We start from the raw sequence: 26345 nt of genomic DNA, 5'->3' as shown, positions 1-26345 counted from the left end.
GCAGGTTTATATATGCAAGCAAGAAGCAAGCTAGAGATAACGAGGTTAGTTCAATCAGGGAGGATGAGGCCCTGTTCTAGCAGTTGAGGTGTGAAAACCAAGGGAGGAGAAACTGGTTCTGTAATTGGCAAGCCATTCACAGTCTTTGTTTAATCCTGAGCTGATGGTGTCAAATTTGCAGATGAACTGGAGCTCAGCAGTTTCTCTTTGAAGTCTGGTCCTGAAGTTTTTTTGCTGCAGGATGGCCACCTTAAGATCTGCTATTGTGTGGCCAGGGAGGCTGAAGTGTTCTCCTACAGGTTTTTGTATATTGCCATTCCTAATATCTGATTTGTGTCCATTTATCCTTTTCCTTAGAGACTGTCCAGTTTGGCCGATGTACATAGCAGAGGGGCATTGCTGGCATATGATGGCATATATTACATTGGTGGACGTGCAGGTGAATGAACCGGTGATGGTGTGGCTGATCTGGTTAGGTCCTGTGATGGTGTTACTGGTGTAGATATGTGGGCAGAGTTGGCATCGAGGTTTGTTGCATGGGTTGGTTCCTGAGCTAGAGTTACTATGGTGCGGTGTGCAGTTACTGGTGAGAATATGCTCCAGGTTGGCAGGTTGTCTGTGGGCGAGGACTGGCCTGCCACCCAAGGCCTGTGAAAGTGTGGGATCATTCTCCAGGATGGGTTGTAGATCCCTGATGATGTGCTGGAGGGGTTTTAGCTGGGGACTGTATGTGATGGCCAGTGGAGTCCTGTTGGTTTCTTTCTTGGGTTTGTCTTGCAGTAGGAGGCTTCTGGGTACACGTCTGGCTCTGTTGATCTGTCTCCTTATTTCCTCGCATGGGTACTGTAGTTTTGAGAATGCTTGGTGGAGATTTTGTAGGTGTTGGTCTCTGTCTGTGGGGTTAGAGCAGATGCGGTTGTACCTCAGTGCTTGGCTGTAGACAATGGATCTTGTGGTGTGCCCGGGATGGAAGCTGGAGGCATGAAGGTAGGCATAGTGGTCGGTAGGTTTTCGGTATAGGGTGGTGTTAATGTGTCCATCAATTATTTGCACCGTAGTGTCTAGGAAGTGGACCTCCCGTGTAGATTGGTCCAGGCTGAGGTTGATGGTGGGGTGGAAGCTGTTGAAATCGTGGTGGAATTTTTCCAGAGACTCTTTCCCATGGGTCCAGATGATGAAGATGTCATCAATGTAGCGTAGGTAGAGAAGGGGCGTGAGTGGACGGGAGCTGAGGAAGCGTTGTTCCAGGTCAGCCATAAAAATATTGGCATATTGTGGGGCCATGCGGGTGCCCATAGCGGTGCCACTGATCTGGAGATATATATTGTCATCAAATTTGAAATAGTTGTGTCTGAGGATAAAGGCACAGAGCTCAGCAACCAGTTGTGCTGTGGCATCATCAGGGATACTGTTCCTGACAGCTTGTATTCCATCAGCGTGTGGGATGTTGGTGTAGAGAGCCTCTACATCCATGGTGGCCAGGATGGTGTTTTCTGGAAGGTCACCAATGCATTGTAGTTTCCTCAGGAAGCACATATGCTTTCCTTCTAAAGCATATGTCTATCATAAAAAATGGAAGTTACACATGTGCTGAACACACTGGCAAAGCAAGTCCCTAAATCATCTAATTCACACTGTGTCTTTGTACATTTATCTGCAGTGACTTAATCATGCAGCCTAACGTGTCCAGACACTCTCTCTCCCATCTGGTTTTCATAGCTACCAGCCTAGCACATTTTCTGATGTCTTTTCAGTTGTTACCACTGTAAAGTCATGTGGTTTCTGAAAAATCATTTCAGTCTGAGTCAGGCTAACTGTTCCTCTCCCCTTCTCCAAGCACTTCAGAGAGATCCCTCTCGGCTTCAGGTGAGAAACTCTGATGTCCTTATTCACCACTCATTAGCACCATAATGCAGAAAAAGACACAAGGAAAATGGTCAGGGAAGAGATAGGTACCAGGGGTCTCTAGTATGACTGAACATGCTATAGATATAGAGATCCCTGTGCAGCATTCACACAAGTGAAAAATCCAGTAAGCCAAATGATAAAAGACTCTGGTGCATGACAGAGTGGGTCAAATTCTGCTCAGCTACACCCAAATAGCCAACTGGAGTCAATGTAACAGAGGGTAGATTTTGGTCCATGTGTCCCTATCTAATTGCCATCTTATTTGTAGATTTCTTAGGCAGCAGACAAATGATTCTAACATGATGAGATGTTACCTGTTTCCTAATAGATCAGATTCGTAAGAAAAAATCAGAGTGTGCAACTTTATTTCACGTCATGCTATACTGTCAAACGCAGCACTGCACTGTATGGCCTATCCATTAACATACAGGGCTGGCTCAGTGTCCTGTGCTGGGGGAGAGCTCCCCAACACATCTCTCATCACTGTGGTAAGGAACTGGCCAGAGGTTCAAGAAGTGTGGCCGCTACAAACTTCTGAGGCTATGACACAGTCACTAAGCATGTCTCTACGTTAACCCCTGGTGCTGTCATTAAATCAAACTATGTATTATTATTAGTGGGCTAAACTTCAGTCTTCCTCCACCTTTATGCAGGTTAGATGCCCTATCATACCGAGTAAGGACTGAAAGGCTTGGCTCATTGCTATACCTTTCAAAACACTGCATAGTATTACACCTCAGAGTCTTCCAATATGCACAAACCACGGAAACACCAGGCTTGCCACAACCTCAGAAACTCACAATCCCTGAAATTTACTTGAGTCAGTCTCACCCTACTGGTGTCACTGCTTTTCAAAGTTCAAGATAATTTGCAACCTACTGCTCCAAATGCCTAAATTAATAACACTCAGCATTAGTGCAGACACAAGAGAATTGATTCAGGAACGGGAGAAATCAGTCTGCATTTTGGAATTAAGTGGGAATGTCAAAGACTGAAAGAGTGACATATGTTTGCCTTTTGTTTTATATGTTTGAGCAGGGCGTCCTTCTCTGGTAAAATAGGATCTGATAAAGTAATCTGCAGTTTAGCGCTTTCTCCTTTGTTGTGGCTTAAGCAGATACCAAGACTTCCACAGCACATGTGTGACATCCCAGCATTCATTCGTCTATGGGCTGATTCTGCTCCGATGGTAATTAGTTAGCACCCACAGAGAGTTCAGTGGGAACAGGATCAGACTCCCAGTGAGTAAAGTGAAAAATAACCCATGGAGAGAATTTCCAGCTGTACAACTGGCAATATATATATTGGGGGGAAAGATACATGGGAAAATATGAGGGTCTCATGCTGGTTGAAGACAATGGGCATTCAGGGCCCTCAAGTTCTCACAGAAGGTGCTCATCCTTTCACAGTATTAGAAGGCCCCATAAAAAGCCCACTGAATTTAACAGAAAGATGTCCATTGATTTCAATGGGCTTCAGATCAGGCATGAAGATTGTAGCAAGGAAGTATAGCACTGCCCCTTGGTGCATAATCTTCCTGCCCATACAAAACAGATTTAAGAATATTCAGAACAAACACACCCTCACCAAACGCCAAGAAAGTGGCATATTATTTTCAACACTGCAATAACAGAGAAAGTAGCAATCACTCTGGCTCACCTTTCATTTGTCTCAATATCAAAACAAAACCTCTTGTCTATAGAATCTGTCTTTCTCCTTACGCAGGACTTCAGTGTCAAGTCTGAAGTGCCCTAGAAAGAGAGAGACATTTAAAGCCAAAATTTAAAAATGCATATAATAGGGATGAGACTTCTCGGGTTTCTTGGATGGAAGGCAATGCCACACGGTCTGTTGAAACATCAGGAGTGACTGTGTAATCCCAGTGTCAGCCTTGCTAATCAGATGGCACTTGTAACATGATAGCAGATGGTCCCTCTCAACATTCCACAGAGCAGCAACCAAGACAGATATTACCAGCTTCCTAGAACAGGCTTCCTTCATACAATATCAATTAATAATGGGGTTCATGGGATTACAGTGTGAATTGGTGCTAAAAATCCCAGCAACTATTCTTTCAATATGCCTTGTGGAAGAAAGGTTGCTTAAAATAGACACTCTTAGAGGAAGACTGCTGTAGCCATGTTGATCCCAGGATAGTAGAGAGACAAGGTGGATGACGTAATATCTTTTATTGGACCAACTTCTGTTGGTGAGAGAGACAAACACAGGGCTCTTCTTCATCACCTGATTGGGGTTCATGGGTGCTACCATCATATAAAGTATCAAATTACCAACAGCAGCAATAATGGCCCAGACAGCTTTTTGAAACACCTTTGAAAACAATTTAAGTGGATAAAACTTCATGGGCAAATTTCACACTCATTTACAGCAATTGTGTTGTAGGGGGCAGGCCTTGGCCCTAGGTTTTAATTACCAGCTGGCAAAAGTAAATTGCAGCCCATTTATAGCCCCAACCCGGGGTCTTTATGACTTTACAGAAACTATGAAGTCAAGCGTCAGTAACTTTTGAAACCCATGAGAAGCTAGCCACTGATGCACAAATCTGGAATGAATTCCCCATCAACAGTTGGCATCTGTATTTATGCACTCTGGATAAACAGTGAAAAGAACCAAACGGATCAGCACTATTGATAACCTTCCACAGCCTTTTCCTTCTCCCTGGTTATCTATCACTATGTGTCTACTGTAAGCCTTTTGGTGGGTTTTTAAGAGCGCTCACTATATGGTTCCCTTTGAAGCTGTATTGGTGTGTTATGCCAGGGGTTACCAAGGGATCCCTGAGAACACATGTTACTGACACAATGGGCTGTACAAGTTTGAAAGGGATATTAATCTGTATTATTGCAAGCCCCTACATGCTTTAACATTATTTTGCCACATATATTTACATAGTGTATGTCAAGAGTTCCATCTAGTCAATGTGTTTGGATGACTTCACTCTCCTAGGGGTTTCCAGAAAAAAAATATTTTACTGCTGCAACAGACTATTAGCCAAAGAGCAGGAATTATGAAGTCTCAAACTGGAAATTTTCATGCTATGATTTGAAGTCTCCATGGGCTGCAACCCCATGCAACGATGAGGATGGATGGGAGCTGTATTGCCGAAGAGTTCCATAGATTTTCTTGGACTCATTGGCTGCATTTTGGCCAGCGATTTTCTATCAAGCCTTGCAGCCTACACCCTCTATTTCCCAGTGAGCAACAGTAGAAGGCTGACAGACAGCAGCTGAAGCACCTACTGCAAAATCTGTGAGAAGAATGAAAAAGGATCCCAAAATTGTTGTTTTATAGCATGGTGAAAAGATGCTAAATCCCAACCCCTAACCGCTCCCACCCACTGTACATCTTCAATGTACTTAGCAACTAATTCCTGAAGAGAGGAATCCATAACTCTGAACCAAAGAGTCCTTTAACAGAAGCAGACAGAGAGGGGGCATTATGGAGCCATTCAAATAACCTTGCTAATTCAAGTACTGTCAACAATCATCAGAGGCATCAGTTCAAGTCAGGTTGTCTCTTCAAAAGAAAATGCCATGTGTTCACAACTGGTTTGCCAGAGAAAACAGGCAAGCCTATCTGTGCTGCAAAGCCCAAGGAACTCCAGGTATGATGCACACACTGCCCAAATTCATAGGTGAGGAACAAAGTGGCTTAAGTTCTATGACTGATCAACATGTAAATTACACGCAGAAGGGAATAGCTAATAGGGTATGTAGAAAGGCGAGCAATGACCGAGAAAGGCTTGAGACTGGAGCATCAAATCCCTTTTTGATGGGCAGATGCAGTGGCTTTAAGTGAACCACCACTGGAATTCATTGGCACTGATGCTGGTGATCTCAGCAGAGGAGCCATGTCCGATCCAGGCCATGGAAAGTGAACTACTTTTCCCTGGCAGGGGTGCTTCCTGCAGATCAGCAGTACTCAAGGAATTGTGTGTGTGTGGCTGGGGGAAGCTCTCCTTGTATGTCCGTGGTATATCTGTTCTGTGGCTACAAAGAGGCTTTCCATCTCCAGAGGTGTCAATCCAGCACTTAAATTAACGAGCAATACTTTTTAAGGACTGGAATTGTGTACATCGCTGCTTCATACAACGGGGATGGAATGTACCTGTTATATAGATATTTATACTTGTACTTCCTCATAGAAGAAACAAGTCAGAATAGAAGGAAATGAGGCAGAACCTGCTGACTGTCAGTGGTTGCAGCGATATCTCTTATAGGGAATCCACTCACTTGCTTAGCTCCAGACTTCTGCTCCACTGGAGTCATCCTTAGCATCTTTGACTCCTTCTCATACTGGCAATAATATTTCACCCAAGATATGCCCAGTGCCCCTACAAAAACACAAAGATAGTCAAGAGTCAATAGAGAGCATGCATTAGTTTGATTGCCAACTCTTCGGGGCAGGAACTATGTTTTCCTGTGTGTCTATACAGCACCCCGCACAACAGGGCTCTGATCCTGATTGGGGCTCACAGGCATTACCACAATATAAATAATAAACAGTAATAATAATCGTCAAGTGCATCATTATATCCTGCAGGCTGAAACAGTGATGCACTTGACCATTATTATTACTGTTTATTATTTATATTGAGGTAATGCCTGTGAGCCCCAATCAGGATCAGAGCCCTGTTGTGCCGGGTGCTGTATAGACACACAGGAGAACATGGAGCTCTATTTGCAGCATCGCCAGTGACAGAAGCAGCAGTAACGAGGGAGGAAAGTAAGCAGTAGGTAAATGTTAGCACCAGCCTCCTCAGAAGGAAAGCTGATGAAAGGGCATTTGTGTGACTCTGACGTGGCAAACCAAACAGGACTGGCAAATCTAGGCCAAGAAGTACACAGGCAACATGCCGGGGGATGAGAGGTAGGCAATTCGTTTGTTTTTAAATGGACACTACTGTTTTTTTCCTTACTGACAACTTTTTGTTGACAGAATAAACACAATAGCACATTAAAATATCATTTTACATCTACATTTATGTTACACCACAATTTAATTTTCCACTCTTCTTCCATTGTCTTAATTGAAGCACGCTGTTCCTGACATGCCTCAACTTTTTTCCCCCCAAAAGAACCAATTGAACTATTTCAAATATCTTGTTTTTTTCTTTAACCAATTTATAAGAAACGAATTTAAAGGCAATAAATATAGTTCATTATCATGCAGGAATGTACAAAATTTCCTTGTGGTCTAAAATGACTGTGTATGCGTATGTGTGGTTTTTTTAAACACAAGACTCGTTGATAGTCTTCTATGAGCAGCCAATATTTGCCCTGTTTACATATATGTATCAAATGAGCCATTTATCGAACTGGCAGCCCCAACCCAATCTCCTGCATAGTGGCTACCTTGTAGGAATCTGACCTGAGATTGCAGAGTTGTCATTGTTTGTGCTTATACACTTCTACCCCGATATAACGCTGTCCTCGGGAGCCAAAAAATCTTACCGCGTTATAGGTGAAACCGCGTTATATCAAACTTGCTTTGATCCGCCAGAGCGCGCAGCCCCGTCCCCCCGGAGCGCTGCTTTACCGCGTTATATCTGAATTCGTGTTATATCAAATCGTGTTATATCAGGGTAGAGGTGTATAACTAACCCACTGCCACATGCACATACAAACAGTGACTGTCAGCAGGGGATTGAACCCCAGCCTTCAATACTGGCCCCGGTCAACTACTAGCGGTCAGTAAGTAACAGGCTTTTATCCTAGCAACTAGAGACCAGATCATATACAATAGGTGGGACTATTACAACTCATGCAACAATTGGAGTCACTGTATGAACTGTCCGGAAGAAAGGCATGTGAGATGGAAGTGACACTTGCATTATAAATATTGATGCATTACATACTTGCAGGTTGTGAATATGAACATCTGTAAGAACAAAGGAATGGAATGTGCTTTGGCCAACATGCTATATGTAACAGCTCTTCTGTCTTTCAGAGTACACGAACTACTATGTTTCAGACACATGAAGTGCCATGTTTCCACAGGAGCAGTGGCTAAACAAAATAACAGCTTATCTATCTCAATTATGTCTGGAACTGAATTTTATTCTCTTTCTCACAATCCCAAAGGCAGAAGATACACCTAGGCCTTTTCATCTGTATGCCTGCCCCGGACATCTGCTCTTGCAACCCTTTTAATATATCAGATTGTTTATTTGGGTTAGGGTTAGGGTTACTAACACTCACTCAAACCCTCAACACTGCCAAAAGTGGGGTGAAAGAATATCTGGAGGGAATGGAAGGGGTTCAACACCCAGTGTCTCTATCAAATTAACATCAGGAGCTTGATATGGGCTTTCTCTGCAAAATATAATTTACAGCCTCAACTGAACTATTAGTGGATGTAGTATAATCTTGATAGAAAAGGAAAGAATAGAATAGATTTGGACTCCAGCACTTAAGACTCAAGCTTTAGACTCCAGCCACTGGATGAAGCAGCAAGTTAGAGACAGGGAGTGGTATTGCAGCCATTCTGTAGCTTAGACTGAGATAGATGGGCACTGAAACCTTTCTTATTAAGCAAGAGAATATTGATCAGGATACCAAGTTTATTCTGGTAACGAATGGCTAAATTTCAATTCTCCGAGCCTCAGTCTCATAAAATGGATTACTAAATCTCACCCAGACAGTCACCAGAGAAAAGGCAATTAGCATCTTGAAAACATGTCTCAGCCAAAAGATGGCATCTGTAACAGTGCCTGCCAGACCCACACCAAGACTGCACTGCATTTCCAGCTAGTTCTGGATCATGATCGGGTATGTAAGGCAGTAGGTACAAGGTGGATGGGAGATATGAACCCACTTGCTTCTGGCTCAGTGACTAGCATACCCAACAGCTAAGGCACACCCATACAAACATCCCCCTGGCTATAATAGCTATACAAATAGACTCCTGGCTTCAAGCTGAATGAAGCTTAGAGTCAGATGCCAAACTAGGCAAGCATTACAACCTACAGCTGGACCCTACACTTGTTTAATGTATACACATGCGCACACAGGCCATTACATTTCTCCTGAGTGTACAGATAACCCTCTATGGTTGGCTTCCCGGGTAGCTTGCAGGTCAGAGGAGCTTCTTTCATCCTTTTCTTCAGGTCTTCCAACTCCTCTCGTGTGCTGGAAAAGTGATTCCTCGTCTGGTGAGAGAACAAAAGAATGATGCTTGGACATGGGCAAACAAATCTGGTAGCTGGCCCCCAAGTTTCCAATGGGCACTCAAAAACGCATTGTCAGCATGCACAAAATGCCACACACCCACTTTTGTGGGAATGATCAGTGGCACATTGAAAAGATGGCATCAAAAAATCCCAAGCCCTGAAGCTAGCAGAAAAGTTGGCCAGGTGGTCAGTGGCCAGGGTTGAACATCATATGCATGGAGCTGGCGACACGGTGGCTGAGGAACATGATGTGTCATGATCAAGGGTAGTTTTTTGTTCTTTAATATGAAGAGATCACAACAGAACATTTTAATGCCCGAAGGATGAGGCACCTGAACTCCTGCTTTGAGTTATCATTACAGAGTACACATAGTCTGCAACAAACACATTAACTTGGGGCACTGGCTCAAGCCCTATGATAAAAATAATCATGCACATTAAGAATGTTTGCAAAGTTTTCATTTGCATTTCTACCATTTTGTTAACACAGAATCATGTCACCTCTCCAAATAAAATAAAAATCAATTATTTTTAACTCATGTAAAGCAATTCAAAGGGATTCAACAGCACACTGGGTTTGGCACATCCTTACAGCTCTTGTTCCTGAGGCTATGAATGTTGGCCATGTAAGGGTACAAATCTTTTTACAGTGTCATTAACCATTGCCACAGCTTACAAGGGCTGTGGTAGATTCTCCGTCACATGAAATCTTTAAAATCGGGATTGGATGCCTTTCTAAAAGATATACCCTACCGCAACCACAAGTCAATGGGTTTGATAGAGAAATTACTGAGTGAAATTCTATGGGCTGTGTTATGCGGATGGTCAGAGTACATGATCACAGTAGTCCCTTCTGGCCTTAAATTTATGAAATATGCTGTAGTAGCACCTGTATGCTGTTCTTGTTAGGAAGAAAGGAATTTATGGACAGAAGACATTTTTATGAAGGAAAGAGCATTTTTGTGCCCCTCCCAGAAAGCAGACAAGTGTTGTCCACCCTGCATGGGAAAGGTTTTTATGCCAGAGGCATTTAGATGCACAGCAAGACACAGAGCATGCATATGAGTGTGTGTGCAGCTGGACAGGAACTTACATTCTGTAGGCTGAGCTGAAGCTGCTGTTTATAAGGGAGGAAGTCCTGTGTGAGTTCGACTGTCAGGTTGTTGTATGTAAAGAGGCTGTGAAGAAAGGCCAACACCTGCGCAGGAAGGAAAGATGATGGATTAGCCTTTGCGTTAAAGACAATAGTATTAAATCAGGCAAAAGGTGGCAAGAGAACAGTTTTAATTAAATCAAACAGTCAAACAGAATTATTAGCAGCCATAAAATAAAATATACATTCAGGTGAGAGGAACCCAATGCAGATTGAATTTGTACCCAGTGCTCTGACAGTGAAAATATTAGGAGTTGCTCAGGTAGCGATTTTTAAAAAAAAGTGTAATCTATACATATGCCTCAGAGTATCACCTGATCATACAATGCTCATATTAGCTCAGACACAGGCCATATCCACACGTCCTACTCAGTTATGCTGTAAGCAGGATCGCAGAAAGAGGGGCATTGGTGGTGTTACCCATTTTCATTCTCCCACAATCCTGGGGGCAGATGGGGACGTAGTTCACTGGCCACAACAGCCCCCCAGAGCCATGAGACGTTTGTGCCACCACAAATGACAGTTATGATCCTATGGATGTGTATTGCCTGTCTCAGTAAAACACTACCAGTAATGAAAGATTGCATTGGAACAACAATGAATACACCATCGGTTCTATGGAGAGTCCCTCCTTATGTACACTTACCTAGAGGAGGTCCTGCTCCAGGGTACAGCTATTCATTCAACCAGCATAGTGAGCTGTGATCTACAGGCTCCCTGTTAAAGTGTTGAGCCTGCACCAGACAGGCCTGTACCACAGCAGGCAGCTGGGTCAGAAGGCATCTCTCCCTTTAGTGTCACTCTTCAAGGGCTACTACTTCTCACCATGTGCAAGGTGAATGGGGCAATCCTTAGCAAAATCTGTAGCAATCTCCAGAGTCTGGCTTGTCAGGCACATTTCACTTTTAGAGCTAAAAGAAGATCTCGCTGTTCTTTATCTTCATGAAGCAGCAGCAGAGGTAGCGAAACAACAGATTGCTAACTCTGTACGTTTGGCTTTGCCTCATCATAGGGACCTACATGGAATCGTTAGTAGGACAGGGTCCAATTTGACCATTTCCCACCCCTCCTTGCTCACATGGGCAAGTCAATAAATGTCAGAGTGTGATGATAAAAAGGAGGCACTTACTGGCTCCACGATACTGAACTTCTTGCTCTCCTGCACTTCCTGAATCTGGTACACATACTCCAGGGATGACTCAAAGAAATTGTGTCTCTCTTTATTAACCTGTAAGTCAGCCTGCGTGAGAGGGGGATAGAAAAAAAAATCACATAAAAGAATAATAATTCTTTAGTGGTGTCTGTATATTTGCCTGCAAGTGATAACTATTACTTCTCAAGCCACGAAAGAATCCAACCCAGGTTTTGAATGCTTTATGGGGACCATATCTGACTGGAACATTGGTCACATTTCCCATTAGAATTTCTCCTAGCTGCATCCCATCTGCTCATATGAATTCAGAGCTTAGTGCCACTCTGCAAGGAATAAGGCTTTTTTTTTTTAAGGGCATTAGTTTTTGTGAAAGGTGCCAGACTGAGAGACCTGCAAACTGCAGTTCCCTATCTAACCACAGAACCAGTACAGCACAGGCACAGAGAATGCAAGTGTAAGAGTGTCCCTGCTCACACACCCGTGGAGCACTGACACCAGGTCTAAAAGCAGCAGGTCTCTTTGGCTTGAGCTAAAGGACCAAATGAGTTAGCTGAGGCAGCAGCAGACTCAAATCTAGCCACTAGAGGGCCAGAGAGACATCTAACCACTAGAGCAGGGGCGGGCAAACTTTTTGGCCTGAGGGCCCCATCAGGTTTTGGAAATTGTATAGAGGGCCGGTTAGGGGAGGCTGTGCCTCCCCCAGCCAGGCGTGGCCCGCCCATCCACCCTGATTTTCGCCCCCTAACACACACCCCGAACTCCTGCCCCATCCAATCCCCCCATTCCCTGACAGCCCCCCCCACGGGACCTCTGCCCCCTTTCCCCTGACCACCCCTGGAACTCCTGCCCCTGACTGCCCCCCATCACCCCATCCAACCCAGGCTCTGTAGCTGTGCTGCCCCAGGAGCTCGCAGCCCCGCCGCCCAGAGCTGAGGCTGCAGGGGAGGGGGAATAGCAGGGGAGGGGCCATGGGCGAGTCTCCCAGGGCAGGAGGGTCCTGCACGGCCAGATGTGGCCTGCAGGCCATAGTTTGCCCACCTCTGCACTAGAGGGCCAGAGAGACATCTGTGTACGCATGGATTACACCAGCTTCCCTAGACTGCCTTGTCAATGTGCTTCAAACTTGATCTGAAATGACTACCCCTGGAGTGAGAGAGAAATTGAGTCTTGATGGACCATTCCCATCAAAAGGAACGTTACTTAGATTTAATCTTTCATTATTGAAAGAGATGTGTATTGGACAGGAGTCCAATGTACCTGCTATTACTTCTTCTAGACTCCAAGAAACAGAAACTTTGAAGGAAAATTTCACACTTGCCTCCTGTAACTGGGACTCTTTCTTCTTAGACGATAAATGCAAATGGCGATCCAGCATGGAATAAAACTTCTCACCGTCCTTCTCAAACTTTTTCTTTCTTTCCTAGAGATTGAAGAGTTGACACAGAATTGGATGGTGAGAATTAGTTTGGCCTCTTTAGGTAGGAACAATGCCACAGTGTCAAAATTCATTGTACAATATAATACTGATGTAAGCAGAGTCAGGATGAGCTCTACCCTGACATCTGGTGGTAAATTATGGGGAGTGCGGAAAGAAGTTTTGAGTATTCGCATTAGCATTTCAGTTATTTGCACTGGCACTCCCACCCCACTTAGCATACCGCACAGCAGCCTGGGATGGTTATTTTCACAGCTGTGGGAGCCCCAATTTTGTTGTTATTGGGGCAGGAGCAATAAAATGTTGTCACCCCGATTAAGTAAATGAGGAACTACAAAACTGTCTTATGATAGAGGGTTTCATTATCAACTAAATAGCACTTGCTAGACAAGGGACATGGGTTCCAAAACCCAGTTGAGAGAGAGAGAGAGAGAGAGGCTGGGGACAGATATCTATACTTGGTGGTGCAGGCTCCTTTTGTGAGCCAGAAGCACCAGTCCCACCTATGCCTCTCTCCACTGTGGAATGTCAGAGTTAATTTTTGATTCTCTTAAGAATCTAGATACGGGTTACTGAGCTGAACTCACTGGCACTGGGGCTCCCCTACTATGAGCTGGAATCACTAAGAGCTGAAATCACTGAAGAGCTGGACTTGCTGAGCTGAGAGCACTGAGTGCTGTGCTAATGAGTGGGGGAGCCTGAGGCAATACCATGGAGCAGAGCAGCTGGTGGAGTGGAGCAGTTTGTGCAGCCCTGGGTGAGTGGAGCCAAGCAGCTTGTGAGAATGGCTGGAGTGGATCACAGGACAGCTGGTGGACCAGAGCAGAGCAGCCACAGAGCAAGCGGAGCGGAGCTGAGCTGTTTGCGGGGACAACTAGTGGAAGCAGAACCCCAGGAAGAGGCAGGGAAGATGGCCCCGAACCACGTAAGGTGCCCCTTTCTACCCAGGCTGGGGAGGGGGACCTCTGCAGAGAGACTCTTGAACTCTGGGGCTGCACTGACCCAGGACAGAGACTTTTGGATTGTGGGACTTTTGGGACTGTGGGTGATTTGGGGGTTGCTGGACTCAAGGGCCCAGAGAGAAGGACACGGCCCAATTTGCTGGGGTGGGTCTTTGCTCACGGTTTGACCTATGAACTCTAGCTGAGGTATTTTCCCAATTTAATGCTTGTTGTTTATCTCATGTAATTAAACCTTTTCTGCTACACCAAGACTCTGTGCTTGCGAGAGGGGAAGTATTGCCTCCTCGAGGCTCCCAGGGGTGTGTGTAAGATTTTCCCAGGTCACTGGGTGGGGGCTCGAGCTGGTTTTGCATTATGTTGTGGGGGAAGGGACCCCTATGTATTGAACCCGGCCCTTGCTGCTATTGTTTCGGCCCAGCAGAAGGGTTACACTACCATGAAAAAAAATGATGGGCCCATCAAAGTCGGGGGCCACCTTGTATTTTCTGTATCTATTTCTTCTTTCTCCAGCCAATTCCATACACACAGTGACAGCTCTGGCAATACTTCACAGTACAGACACATTCAATATTTTCCATTATCATCAGCACAGCATAAGGCAGCCCTGCTGGAGAGGTTTCTTTCAATGAGCTTCCAATTTGTCGACTTCTTTGCTTTTAACTTGAAACTTATTAATGAGAGAAAACAAATATACACTGTTTGCTGATATTTTACCCATCTACAGATCAAACAAAAACTGGCTAAATGCTTTAATACCAAGGACACACCCAGAACAATTAAAGATTTATTAGGATTTCAGTGGTTTCCAGGTTTTGAAGCTTTTTGTACGTATTTGCATTCCAAGCTGTATCAAAGCTGAAGCAAAAGATTAAATAAAGTTTGGAAAGGGCTAACACGGGCCTTTGATTTCACTGTATATTTACTGTCTTTGTTGGAATCAGAGATTGCCAGCCTTGCCTTTCATAGCATATGTTAGTTACACTGTCTGAGTAGACCAGTTCAAAGGAGCGTTACAGCAAAAGACATCCATGTTGTCATGGTTATTGTGAGATCCTCAAAATCCTACTGAGAGTTTCATATACGTTGCCCATATCTTATTGATTGCTATTATATATTAAACACACACACACATATTGGTCAAGAAAGAAAGAAACCTTGACTGTGCATGAACTTAACAAATTTCTGAGTGGTAGTTGTGTTAGTCTGTATCAGCAAAAACAAAAAACAAAAACAAAAAAACCGAGGAGTACTTGTGGCACCTTAGAGACTAACAAATTTTGTGGGCTAAAATAAATCCACTTCATCGGATGCATGCGGTGGAAAATACAGTAGTAAGATTTATATACACAGAGAACATGAAAAAATGGATGTTGCCACACCAACTGTAACTAGACTAATCAATTAAGGCGGGATAATAGCCCACCGTAATTGATTAGTCTCGTTACAGTTGGTATGGCAACACCCATTTTTTCATGTTTTCTGTTTATATATCTATATCTATATCTATATATATCTTACTACTGTATTTTCCACTGCATGCATCCAAACTTAACAAAGTTACTAATAATTTGACGGGTGCCACCATAGAAAAAAGATCCAGATGAGGCCATAAAAGAGATACTAGTATCAGGAGGGTGACTGCAGTAACACTCAGAGAGAAGTTCATCTGAGAAGCTGTGCCTCCACCACACAATGGTTGTGAAATCATTGAAGAGGGCGGTTTCCCCAAGATGCTAGTCTTTTTTGATTGTCAAACAGGCAAAAACATTCACTCCAAACTGGAAAATGAACCATTCTGTGGCTGGTGACTGTTGGTAGACCTCATTAGTAAAAAAATCAAGCAAGACAGTAGCCTCAATTATAGCTCCAAGCAGACAAGAGGAGGCTTACACATATCAAAGGAAAGGTCCTTGAATGCCAAAAAACCTTCTCTCTCTCCCTGTCAAGCTGCTTGGTCTATTTATCAATTCAGGTGTTTGAAAACCTAGGCAAGTGGAAAGCAGGGCTGGAAAATCCAAAACCCAAGGAGACTTACTGATCCCCCTACATACATCCACATAAATCCTCGCCATTCTCAATCTCCTGCTCCTGGTATGCTCAGTCCAAATGCCTGTCCCTCTACTTGTTTTAAAAGAACATTTTACATTAGGCCAAGCTTGACAAAAGGGACCATTTATATAAACAACACAACACATTGCTGTGCTCCCTTAGCTGCCATTTCAGATATCAGTATCTGGATGAGGGCATTATCTCTTACAACCCAGCTTCTACTGCTTGACCGGGCAATGGGGGCATAATCCTGCATTGGAGGCAGAATAATGTGCTGTTCTGGGAACTACTGGGAGGGCACTAATTCAACATTCTGACTTCGCTATGGGATCACATGATTCTGGGGCTCGGGATGGTGGTGGCAATGGAAAACTGCAGAGGAGAAATCCGTCTTTCTCACAAAAATATTGTGAATGATCCTTAAAAGTAAGAAGGCTGCGGCTATGCGTCCCATAACAAGGAAGAAATGGAAAGGAGATTCGGTTGGTATCTGGCTATGTTCCTCTGACATCACATCACATGTTGCTGAGACTTCTATGATGTAAGGGCACCCAGACACTTGATTGAACATCTTTTTATATGATTAAATCTGAATAAATAAAAGTAGCAGGGACCTGATAAGCTACCAATGTTTCCAAAACCTCACAATCCACAGGAACTTCAAAGAGGCCTCAACCCGGCCTCTAATTTTGTGCCCTCTTTCACCTGTGGGCACAAATGAGCAGGCAGCATCAAGGTGCAATCAGCCAGACATCAACATTCATTGCTTTTCTCCTGAAATTTAATGCCATCTGCAGTTGATTGCAGGATCAAAAACACGAACACAAAATTAGAGGCCTCTTTTGAAAATCTGGTCCTCTTTTCCTCCTTTAGTGAGTCCTTGTTCTATGAGGTTCCCCTCCCCATTCTACTTTCACAGGCTGTAAGTCTGTATAGCAAGGAATAATACTACTCATCCGGGTCCTTGGGCTTGGATTGCCATAGGCGGCCCCAGCCCAATCTTCTGATTTCCTATCCGCTCTGAGAAGCAGAAACAGACAGGGAAGGAATAAGGGGTGTGGACCATAGGCAGCCAGTCCCAATAACTGATCAGGCCTAGACTTGCCAACTTTCTAATCGCACAAAACTGAACCCCCCTGCCCCGCTTGTTCTATCCCCCCTCCCTCCGTCGCTCACTTTCTCTCACCCTCACTCACTTTCACTGGGGTGCGGAAGGGGGCTGAGGTCTCCAGCTGGAGGTGCGGGTTCTGTGGTGGGGACGAGGATGAAGGGTTTGGGGTGTGGGAGAGGGCTCCGGGCTGAGGCAGGGGATTGGGGTGTGGGAGAGGGTTCGGGGTCCTGGCAGCGCTTACCATGGCTCCCAGGAAGCGGCCACCAGGTGCCTGCAGCTCCTAGATACATGGGTGGCCAGGAAGGCTCTGTGCACTGCCCTTGTGCCCGCAAGCGCCGCTTCTGCAGCTCCTACTGGTTGCTGTTCCTGGCCACTGGGAGCTGTGGAGCCAGCACTAGGGGCAGGGGCAGAGTGCAGTGCCTCCCTAGCTGCCCATGTGCCTAGGGGCTGCAAGGACCTAGTTGCCACTTCTGGGATCCATGTGGAGCTAGAGCAGGCAGGGAGCCTGCCTTAGCCCCGGGCCCCCTCTGCACCGCTGACCGGAGCAGCCAGGGTCCCTTTTCGACCGGGTGTTCCAGTCAAAAACCGGACACCTAGCAACCCTAATCAGGCCCAGCTGCTGAGTACAAAAGCAGAAGGAAGTAAGTGATGAGACTCTGTTATGGGAGAGACCAGGCCCAAGAGAAGAGCAAATGGTGTGCTCCTACTTGAGTCCAAGAAGGGAACAGATTTTCTTTTTAATAACCCTGGAAAGAGAAGCACGTTTATGGGGACTATTATTGGACTGCTACTGAATCCTGGAAAAAGAAAGGCCCTGTTGTGTTAGACAGAAAGACCTGGAGTCTGTTTATTTGCTCAGATGCAGACCGTTCACATTCCTGAGGACAGACAGCCCACACCACTACAGTCTGTTACCAACCTCAGTGCCCATCTCAATCAAGCAAAAGTTAAAAATATAAATTAAACTCCCACATCAGCTACTCTGCCTCCCACTGTAAAAGGCAGTGAATATTCAAGTCTATGTCACAGGGAGCAGAGACAGTACTGGCTACCATTCTGAGAAAAAGGTTCCCTTTCCCACATCTTCTTCCACCACTGTTGTCAACCCAATAACTATGAGAAAATGACGCCATCCTTGTGGAGGCACCAACTGTTGCAATCTTTGAGCTTGGCGACCATGATAGGTTCTCACTTGCAAAGGTATTTGAATAGACATATAGTTACTGCAGCACAGGGACCCACTGAAGCCAAAAGACCGCCATACTGTACTTCCAAATGTCAGCAGTTGCAAGGTCAGGACATAATAATTTGGAGTCAGCAAATTCATGCCTCAAAATAAAGAAAAGCTCAGTCGTCAAGTCTAGTGGATGAGAGGAAGAGGAAGAACTAGTAACAGTGAGATCTGAATAGAAAAGCACTTCTGCTGAAGAACTGGCACGAGATACTGGCAAAACAAAAGCAAAACCCTGCTGCTAAAACCCCATCCAAAACCACACAGACTAAAGGGATATTAATCTCAATTATTATTTAAACAAACATGCTGCCAAACCATCCATTCATACCCTAAGGCACCACACCAACAAAGCTAGGAGCCTAAGTGGTACACCTCTACCCCATTACACCACCAACCGATATAACACGAATTCAGATGTAACGCAGTAAAGCAGTGATCCGGGGTGGGGGGGGAGCTGTGCACTCCGGAGGATCAACTCAAGTTCGATATAACACTGTTTCACTTATAACGCGGTAAGATTTTTTGGCTCCCGAGGACAGCGTTATATCGGGGTAGAGGTGTATTTTATTTTTAAAACAATGATCCACAAAAATGTGCTATGCTTTTTGCACCATTTTTCATAGAAGCGTTTTAAAATAAAGCTACATGGAAGTCTGATTACTGCTGAACCACTGGTGTTGGATTACAGCTTCCATGCTTCCCTTCTATTTACTATATCAGGCATTAGGGCTTGGCAAAGATATTTTGGTACATGTACAGTACAGTACAAATATGAGGTCATGTACAAACTTACAGTCCACATACAAGCTTTAAAGCAGTTTGGCAAACACCTTTCTCCAAAAACACTGTGCAATACTGAACATGTGTAAAGAATGGAATGAAATATCTGTGGGATATTGTTTGTTCTATCCAGGCTAGAGAACTCCTGCCCTATTTCTAAGAAGTAATAAAAATAAATGGCTGGAAAAAAATCAATTCAACCTGTCAATTCCAGCTTGAGTTCTATGCTCAAGAGGCAGTTCCTGGAACATTCACGCCTGTCCATTCTGGCGAGAGTCATATGTAAGAATAACAAATACTCTCTGCTCCACCCACTTGCAATGAAACTGCCAGTTTACTCAGTATTTTTCATCCATGTGAAATGGGTCACTAGGGAGCTCAGAAATATTAGTAATGGTCAGAATAAGATTTAACTCTGTTTTATGCTTGAAATAAGCAAAAGAAAAAAAAATCACAGTCAATCTAAAACAAATGAAGGCACACTACTGTGGTAACACTACCAGAAAATACAACTTAAATGCTGCCGACAGACTTCAGTCAATGGAATCTTTGAGAGGAAGAACATGGGTTGATATGTAAATGGAAGACATGACAACCAAAGCAGGTACAGTTCTGCATGACAGGACAGAATGTTCTGGAATACCATGTCCTCCTTTTCCATGACTCCCAGCAAGAAAACAGAAGCAGTACATGTCTGTGGATTATTGTAGTGTGCGCAGAGTCAAGTGATACTGTAGCAGATGAGTGAACTCACCAGTCAGTGAAAAACCATTACTATGTATACACACAATTGAGTTACGAATTCTCATGACTTGTGGCATTAGCTCTGATTGGGCAGTTCTCTCCAGGCAAATGCAATCTGCCTTCATGGTGGTGGAAGATTACTTCCATATAAAAGCCTGCAGGAGTGAGAGAAGGCTCTTTTGTATATCAGGAACAGAAATGCCATTGCCAGCTATAGTCAGTCAATTCTTTCAGAAACTGCTCTTTTCTTCCATAGTTTACCTGCCATCTAGGTTAGTGGACACTCCACACCACGACATGCATAGGGAAACAAAACAAGCGGAGGTTTTCCCCATGATTTGAGGAGATCGAGCTGACGCACACACTGAGTTAAGATCTCTCGCAGAAAGCAATTGCTGCCATGTGAAAACATGAATAGCACAAAACTGAATTTTTGGCAAATAAAGACAGAGGATGCCAATAATTTTGCACTCAGGCTACTTAACATGGAATTAAAAACCAGGAGGACACACTAAAAACCCCTCCCTAATTTGGAGCCAAGGCTTCCAGAAGCTAGCCTGCTTGCTCCATTCAGCAGCCAAGAAAAATGATTGAAGCCCAATCTGCAAACACAAGCTCAAATTAGTTGCTCATGAATATTCAGTGAGAGGCAGCATTACCTTCCCATTAGTATGTGCCAATATTCAGAGCCAAGAACCACACAACTTCCATGTACTCGCTTACCAACAGAAAATACTTATTGTAATTGAATGCAAGACAGAGTAGCACAGTCAGCATACAAGTTAACAAAAGAAACTGCTCTTCGAAAGCGCTTTGAAAGCCCAGCTCTCTAAGTTTCAGAGGATGCGTGTTTAATCAGAAACTAATGAGAGTCCTAGAAATCGCATGAGAAGCTGGGGTAAGCAGCCTGCCCAACAGCAGCTAGGGATAACGGTACAACGGAAGGGTTACAATTCCTTTGGCACTCTCTCTCATATTATCTGCTGCTGATAAACTGTGGCACAAAGGCCTATGCCTCCTGGAAACTGGCTTAGTTCCAAGCTTGAGTTGAGGAATAGAGCAGTCAAGAGGGAAAATAAAAAGCTTGACTTGCAAAACTTTCCCTTAACCATTTCAGTGCTAATTAGGATCCTCTGAAACTGCCATCCAGCAGGAGGCAGGGGGAATTATTGTGTGTAGAATCTAGCCCTTCTGATTATTTCAACTCACGGAAAGGACAAAATCTAGCTTGTCTGCAAGCAGGGCCACCCGGGGGGGGGGGGGGGGGAAGTGGGGCAATTTGCCCCAAGCCCTGCAGGGGCCCCCACGAGAATATAGTATTCTCTAGTATTACAAACCTTTTTTTTTAATGGAAGGGGCCCCTGAAGTTGCTTTTCCCCAGGCCCCCTGAATCCTCTGGGCAGCCCTGTCTGCAAGGATCACTTTCACCCCTTAAAACACGTGCATGGGACCAAGCAGAATGCCAGCAGTGTGTGCTATGTATGGGAGGCTAGCACACTCAACAGCACTGCGGGACACAGTCTGTGTGGCCAGCCAGGTTAGGGTGAGGCCAGAGGCCCTCCTCCCTGCGAGCATCTGTCAGCAGGCTCTGGAGGCAGGGGGGAGACACACAGCAAGATTCACTAGCAGGCATATGGGAAGCTGCTCCGCACATTCCCTGTCGTGCATTTCCTGAAGCCTCCTGCCTGCCCTTGTCTTGTACCTAATGTGGCTGGTCTCTTTTGGTGAACATGCAAGTCATGTTTACTGGCTGGCTGGTTTGCAGAGAGTGAATTTCAAACTCAAACTACCGGTACATGCACGTTTTTCCAGTCGGGGATCAAAAACAGTGTTATGTGACTTAGCTCATTAAACTTAGCTTGACAACACAACTCAAGATATTGTATCAAATACATCCACTGAATTTTTTAGGCTCAATGAAGAATAAAGATGTGTTGAATAAATTCAGACAATGAATCAGCGTGAGGAAATCACAATCCACTGGCAGATAATCTGATAGCAGGACAGGCACTAAATTCACAAGATGAATTATTTGCAAATTATATACTGTGCTCTAGCTAATAATCCTCTGTCTCATTTTCATGTTAACAAAAAGGTTGAGGGAGGAAGAATCAAAGGAAAATAACAAGAAAACTCTGATGCAGAAAAACATGTTTAATGGCTGAGTTTTCAAGTGATTGTTATGGTACCGTATATCATGAGTTACTTAAAATAAAAGTTGTGTGAAATACAAAAATGTCCATGCAGTTGAAAGATGCAGTGTGAGCATTTCTGTAAAAATATTCTAGCATAGTTCAGGTTTTTTTACCCCACTCAGTTCCCCAAAATTCTCCTGATTTGCCTCAAACTGAGATCTAAGAACAAGAAAACTTCTCTTCTTCCTCTTTTTTTTTTTTTTTTTTTTTTGGTTAATAATCACTTCAGAACTACATGCTAAGTACTGATACCAGCAAGTATGACTGCTGGTCTGGTGCACATTTGAACACTGAAAAAGCGTGTCTGAAGATGACAAACTGTAGGCCAATCCTGCTAACACTTCCTATGGCTTCCGTGGAACAGCTCACAGTAATAGGCAATATACCCACTAGTAGGTGTTTGCAAGATTGGGTCCTATGACTTCATAACACACATACACTTCCTACTGGGTCTACAGGACTACAGACCATTAAGTGCCCTTTGAATACACACTATCAACCATTTTTTAAACGTCGATGTATAGCATGCACAGAATCCTACGCAAATATTCCTCAGGCTAACCGGAATTATCCAAAAAAGATTTGAGAAAAGTCTGACAAAGAAAACAAACAATCCCCAGAGTTGTGTCTATCCAGTAAACCAGCAATTCTGAGTGGATTTCAAACTCTCATAAGCTGAATGAATTCAGCGAGGCTGTTAACAAAGGTGTCCTGCACCCAACATACAGCTTGTCCACTGCTTATATTTAGAAATGACAAAGAGGTTAGCTGGATGGACATGAGAGCAGGGGGAGGGGAAGGGAACAGACAAATTCTTTTAGTGTGAAAAAGCTTTCAGCTTTCCTATGTGTCACTAGTGCAGCATCAGTCTTTAGAAATGTTCAGAAGTGATTGCTGCTGCTCCAGGAAGATCAGAAGCTTTTCTTGACCCTGGTAGAAAGTGGTTCCTGCTACACTGTGCACGTGTTCTTCTGAAGAAAAGACTTGTAGATCAGGAGTAACTTAAGACTTCTAAACAGCATCTTCTCACTTGGCCTGGTTGCTGGATGCCATACCCAAATGTTCACTTTCCTTCTTTCAAATCCCATTTGGTATTTAACACCTCGCTCTCTCTCTCCCCAAAACACTAGTGACTTCCTCAGTCTTCCTTTTCCTTTTTGAAGGCTACTACACTCCAGAAATACCAGGATTTATGGCACAATCTCACTAATTTTCAAATGCCATGGTCATCATATCCAGACACTATGCTTCACCAAGGCATATTCTAAACATAAATGACATGGCAATTGCTCCAAAATCCAGTGAAGTCTGTGGTAATATGCTTAACTCCACTGGTCTTTGGATCAAGCCCATGACCTGACCACAGTGAGTTTGGTCAGCTATAGACTTCAAAATAAATAAACGATCATGCTTGTTTTGCTCATAAATGGAGTTGATACAGGATTAGAGCTCTGAGTTTTCTCCTCCTAGATCTCACCTGAACCCATCCAATGATCCTCAGCTAGTTCTTTTTGCTTTCTCACTTGAAACTCCAACAAATCAATAATCCAACATCGACAGCTGATCTTTCACTAACTCTCTCATTTTAGAGTGGATGATGCTTCCAGGCCAAGGTTGAGAGACCAAAGTCAGCTCAAGAGTCCCATTGGGATCCTCTGCCATGAGATGAGCTTGTAGAGAAACGCAATGCAGGTGTTCCTTGTATTGCCACTCTCCCAGCATTCACGCAAACAAACATTTATCTACAATTCATGAAAATAGCAATAATCCCAGGCCTTGCTGCTGGTGAAGGAGGATAACTGAAGAAAGACCCCCTGTGCTGTATCCCAGTGAAACCCTGCAGAGGCATCTGTGTTGGAATACACCATTTAACAGAGAGACTCCATTCATCTCCCAGGAAAAGCTGATTAGTGCAGACTCAGATGTCTTAGACTATTTGGTCTTTTTCCAACCACAGACATCACAAAGACTCAATTCAAATGCCCTTCCTATCTGGCATCAGTGTCCTTGAAAGAGAACGGAAAACATCTTACAGAAGGCGACTGACAAACACAGAAAACAGTAATCAAAGGGTACAAATTATCTCTGCTGTGCCTCTGCTCAGCATGACTAAAGACCTCATCCTGCTCTCACTCACGCTGGCGCAAGTCAAGAGGAACTCTACTGAAGTCAATGGAGTTACAGGAGCGAGGGCAGGAATCAGGCCTTTATACCCCTTCATCTTTTATGGTAGCCCAGTGCTGTGATTTCCAATGGAAAACACTAATAACCGTGTTGACCCTCAGCTGTACTTCACACTGTCTAATACCAGGAGCGCAGACGTTGTGAGGCAATTCTATAAGTAGCACAAAGGACAGACATTTGTGCTGTGTTCGTGTAGATGGAGCCTCAAAGCACTCTGAGCCAGGATGTGATTCCAAGGTGACATATGCATACTCATCGAGCTAGCATGCTAAACACAGCAGTGTAGCCACGGCAGCGTGGGCTAGCTGCCCCAAGTACAAACCCGCCTGCTGCCCTTGGGTATATATTTGGGGTGGCTAGCGCTATTGTTAGCATACTAGCTGAGATCAGAACTGGCATGCGTATATGCATGCCAGCTGGGAATCAGTCACTCCAAGTGTAGATGTAACCAGAGTTAATGCTCAGAGAACTCTCCCTTGTTTGGTGGTGCTTTGGAGGTGGTGTGATTTCAGGCTTTCATAGGTTCATCTTCACAGGCCTGGGGAGAGGGTTTGGAAACTGGGGCAAGGATGGAGGATGGGACTCATCCATTACCTTCATTTGAGGTCTCCACTTCTTCCTCCACCCGCATGCACTGTGGCACCCAATGGCACCCCACATGGACATCTATCCCCTTCAGAAACTCAGATCCGTTGTGCCCTTCCCCACTTCAGGGCATCGCAACAACATTCAGGGTAAAGCAAGTCACATTGAACATGTAATTTCCTAGCTTATGTTGATGGTGTGAGGTGCATGAAATACCCTCCTCATCCCAGTTCACCAGGCCACAATGTTTTTCTTCTTCTAGTACCTCCTAAAGACTTACAAAGAGTAGACAGAGAGCTATATAACCCTGAGCCAATTCTTTCTCTGGGCTTCCCTTCAGTCTATTACACTGCACCACACAACAAACAGTGTAACAGATTGGCAGTGCCTGACTCAAACACCTTACCCGGACTGCAGGCATTGATCTTGCTGGGGGGAAAGGGTTAGGTGGGTTTTGTGAACTCCATGAGACAGATCGCTCGTTATTCCACCCAAATAAAGGAGCCGGGGGTGGTTCTCTGGGAAGAAAGGATCTAGTGTGGGGGCTGAGCAGTCCTGAGGGGACAAACCCTAGGAAGCAGGACTGGAGTCAACTTTGTTACCTTATTATTATTATTATTATTTTGTATGGTGGTAGAGCTTAGGCCCCCATCGTGCTAGGTACTGTACAAACATAGAATAAAAAGATGGAACCTCTTTGGGGCAGGTACCAATCTAAATAGGAACTGACTTCCTTGTTAATCAAAATAAACCCCTGAAAGGGATGAGTTTTGTCTCTACACAGCATGTGTGGACTGTGTTTGTACAACAGGTGTTTGCTCACAGGCAGGGACGCTTTCATTTTGTCTGATATGGAGCCAAGCACATTGTCAGTGTACAGCACATGTAAATCACCATTTTATGTGTTTGGTTATTCTTAGTGTTTGTTTTTTGCGGGGGGGGGGGGGGCAGGGTGGGGGGGGGATTAAGTATCATTTTCTCCAATGTATTATTTCTTAAATGTCAAAGGCTCAGATGAGTCGGGCTGAATCCAAGCTCTAAGCATGTCTCCATTTTGGAGCTGGTTCAGACCCAGCCTCATTTCAAACTGCTGATGAATAACGTGGAACCTGAGTCCCTGGTGGCCGACAACTTCTGCTCCACATGTGCAGGACTCACTTTTCGTGATGTATTGCTTTAAAAACTTGGTCCAGATGAAAGAGCCATTAGAAGCCTTATTTAAATATTTCTTAAACTGAGCCCTTTGGCCATATTCAAGTCCCGATTCCTGGTCTCTCTAGTTTTTTTCTCTCTGATCTATTTTGAGGGGGGAAGGAGGGAGGGTTATTTTATTCTAAACTGAATTTAGAATCAAGTAAGGTCCAACATGGACCTTGCAAACAAGGGGGAGGGCAAGCAGTAAGGCAAAAGAGGACTTTCATGATCTCTGGTGAAAGAGGGTGCAACTTTCTCAGGAATGTCTGTGTTTGGATTATGCCAGAGCTGAGCCCCATGCGTTCAGGAAGTACCCTTGGTACTGCTCATGATAGGAAGCCAGACTAAAGCCCGGGTGGACTTCCTCATTCCAGCATGCCTGCACTAGGGAGGAGAAATGTCTTTAATGCTCCTGCTGCACTTGAATAGTACACATTAAATCTGTCTTTAATCTCTCCAGTACCAT

The 26345-nt window shown here is 44.4% G+C and overlaps 1 protein-coding gene across 11 annotated transcripts in view; it reads right to left on the bottom strand.

The window, feature by feature from the left end:
- Window positions 1-26345, bottom strand: part of OPHN1 (oligophrenin 1) — a 128756-nt gene that overhangs the window by 34962 nt on the left and 67449 nt on the right. For all 11 annotated transcript variants that reach the window (XM_039487774.1, XM_039487778.1, XM_039487777.1 and 8 more), the window contains 6 exons: window positions 12725-12826; window positions 11383-11493; window positions 10194-10298; window positions 8950-9079; window positions 6162-6262; window positions 3568-3659 (listed from right to left, as the gene is read on the bottom strand). In XM_039487774.1, the coding sequence (XP_039343708.1) occupies window positions 3568-3659; window positions 6162-6262; window positions 8950-9079; window positions 10194-10298; window positions 11383-11493; window positions 12725-12826 (641 nt within the window). The remainder of the gene's footprint in view (window positions 1-3567; window positions 3660-6161; window positions 6263-8949; window positions 9080-10193; window positions 10299-11382; window positions 11494-12724; window positions 12827-26345) is intronic.

The sequence above is a fragment of the Mauremys reevesii genome, linkage group 9 (assembly GCF_016161935.1).
Source record: "Mauremys reevesii isolate NIE-2019 linkage group 9, ASM1616193v1, whole genome shotgun sequence".
Lineage (NCBI taxonomy): Eukaryota > Metazoa > Chordata > Testudines > Geoemydidae > Mauremys > Mauremys reevesii.
Note: the sequence above shows the minus strand (reverse complement) of the source record. Positions and strands in the feature narration are given on the sequence as shown.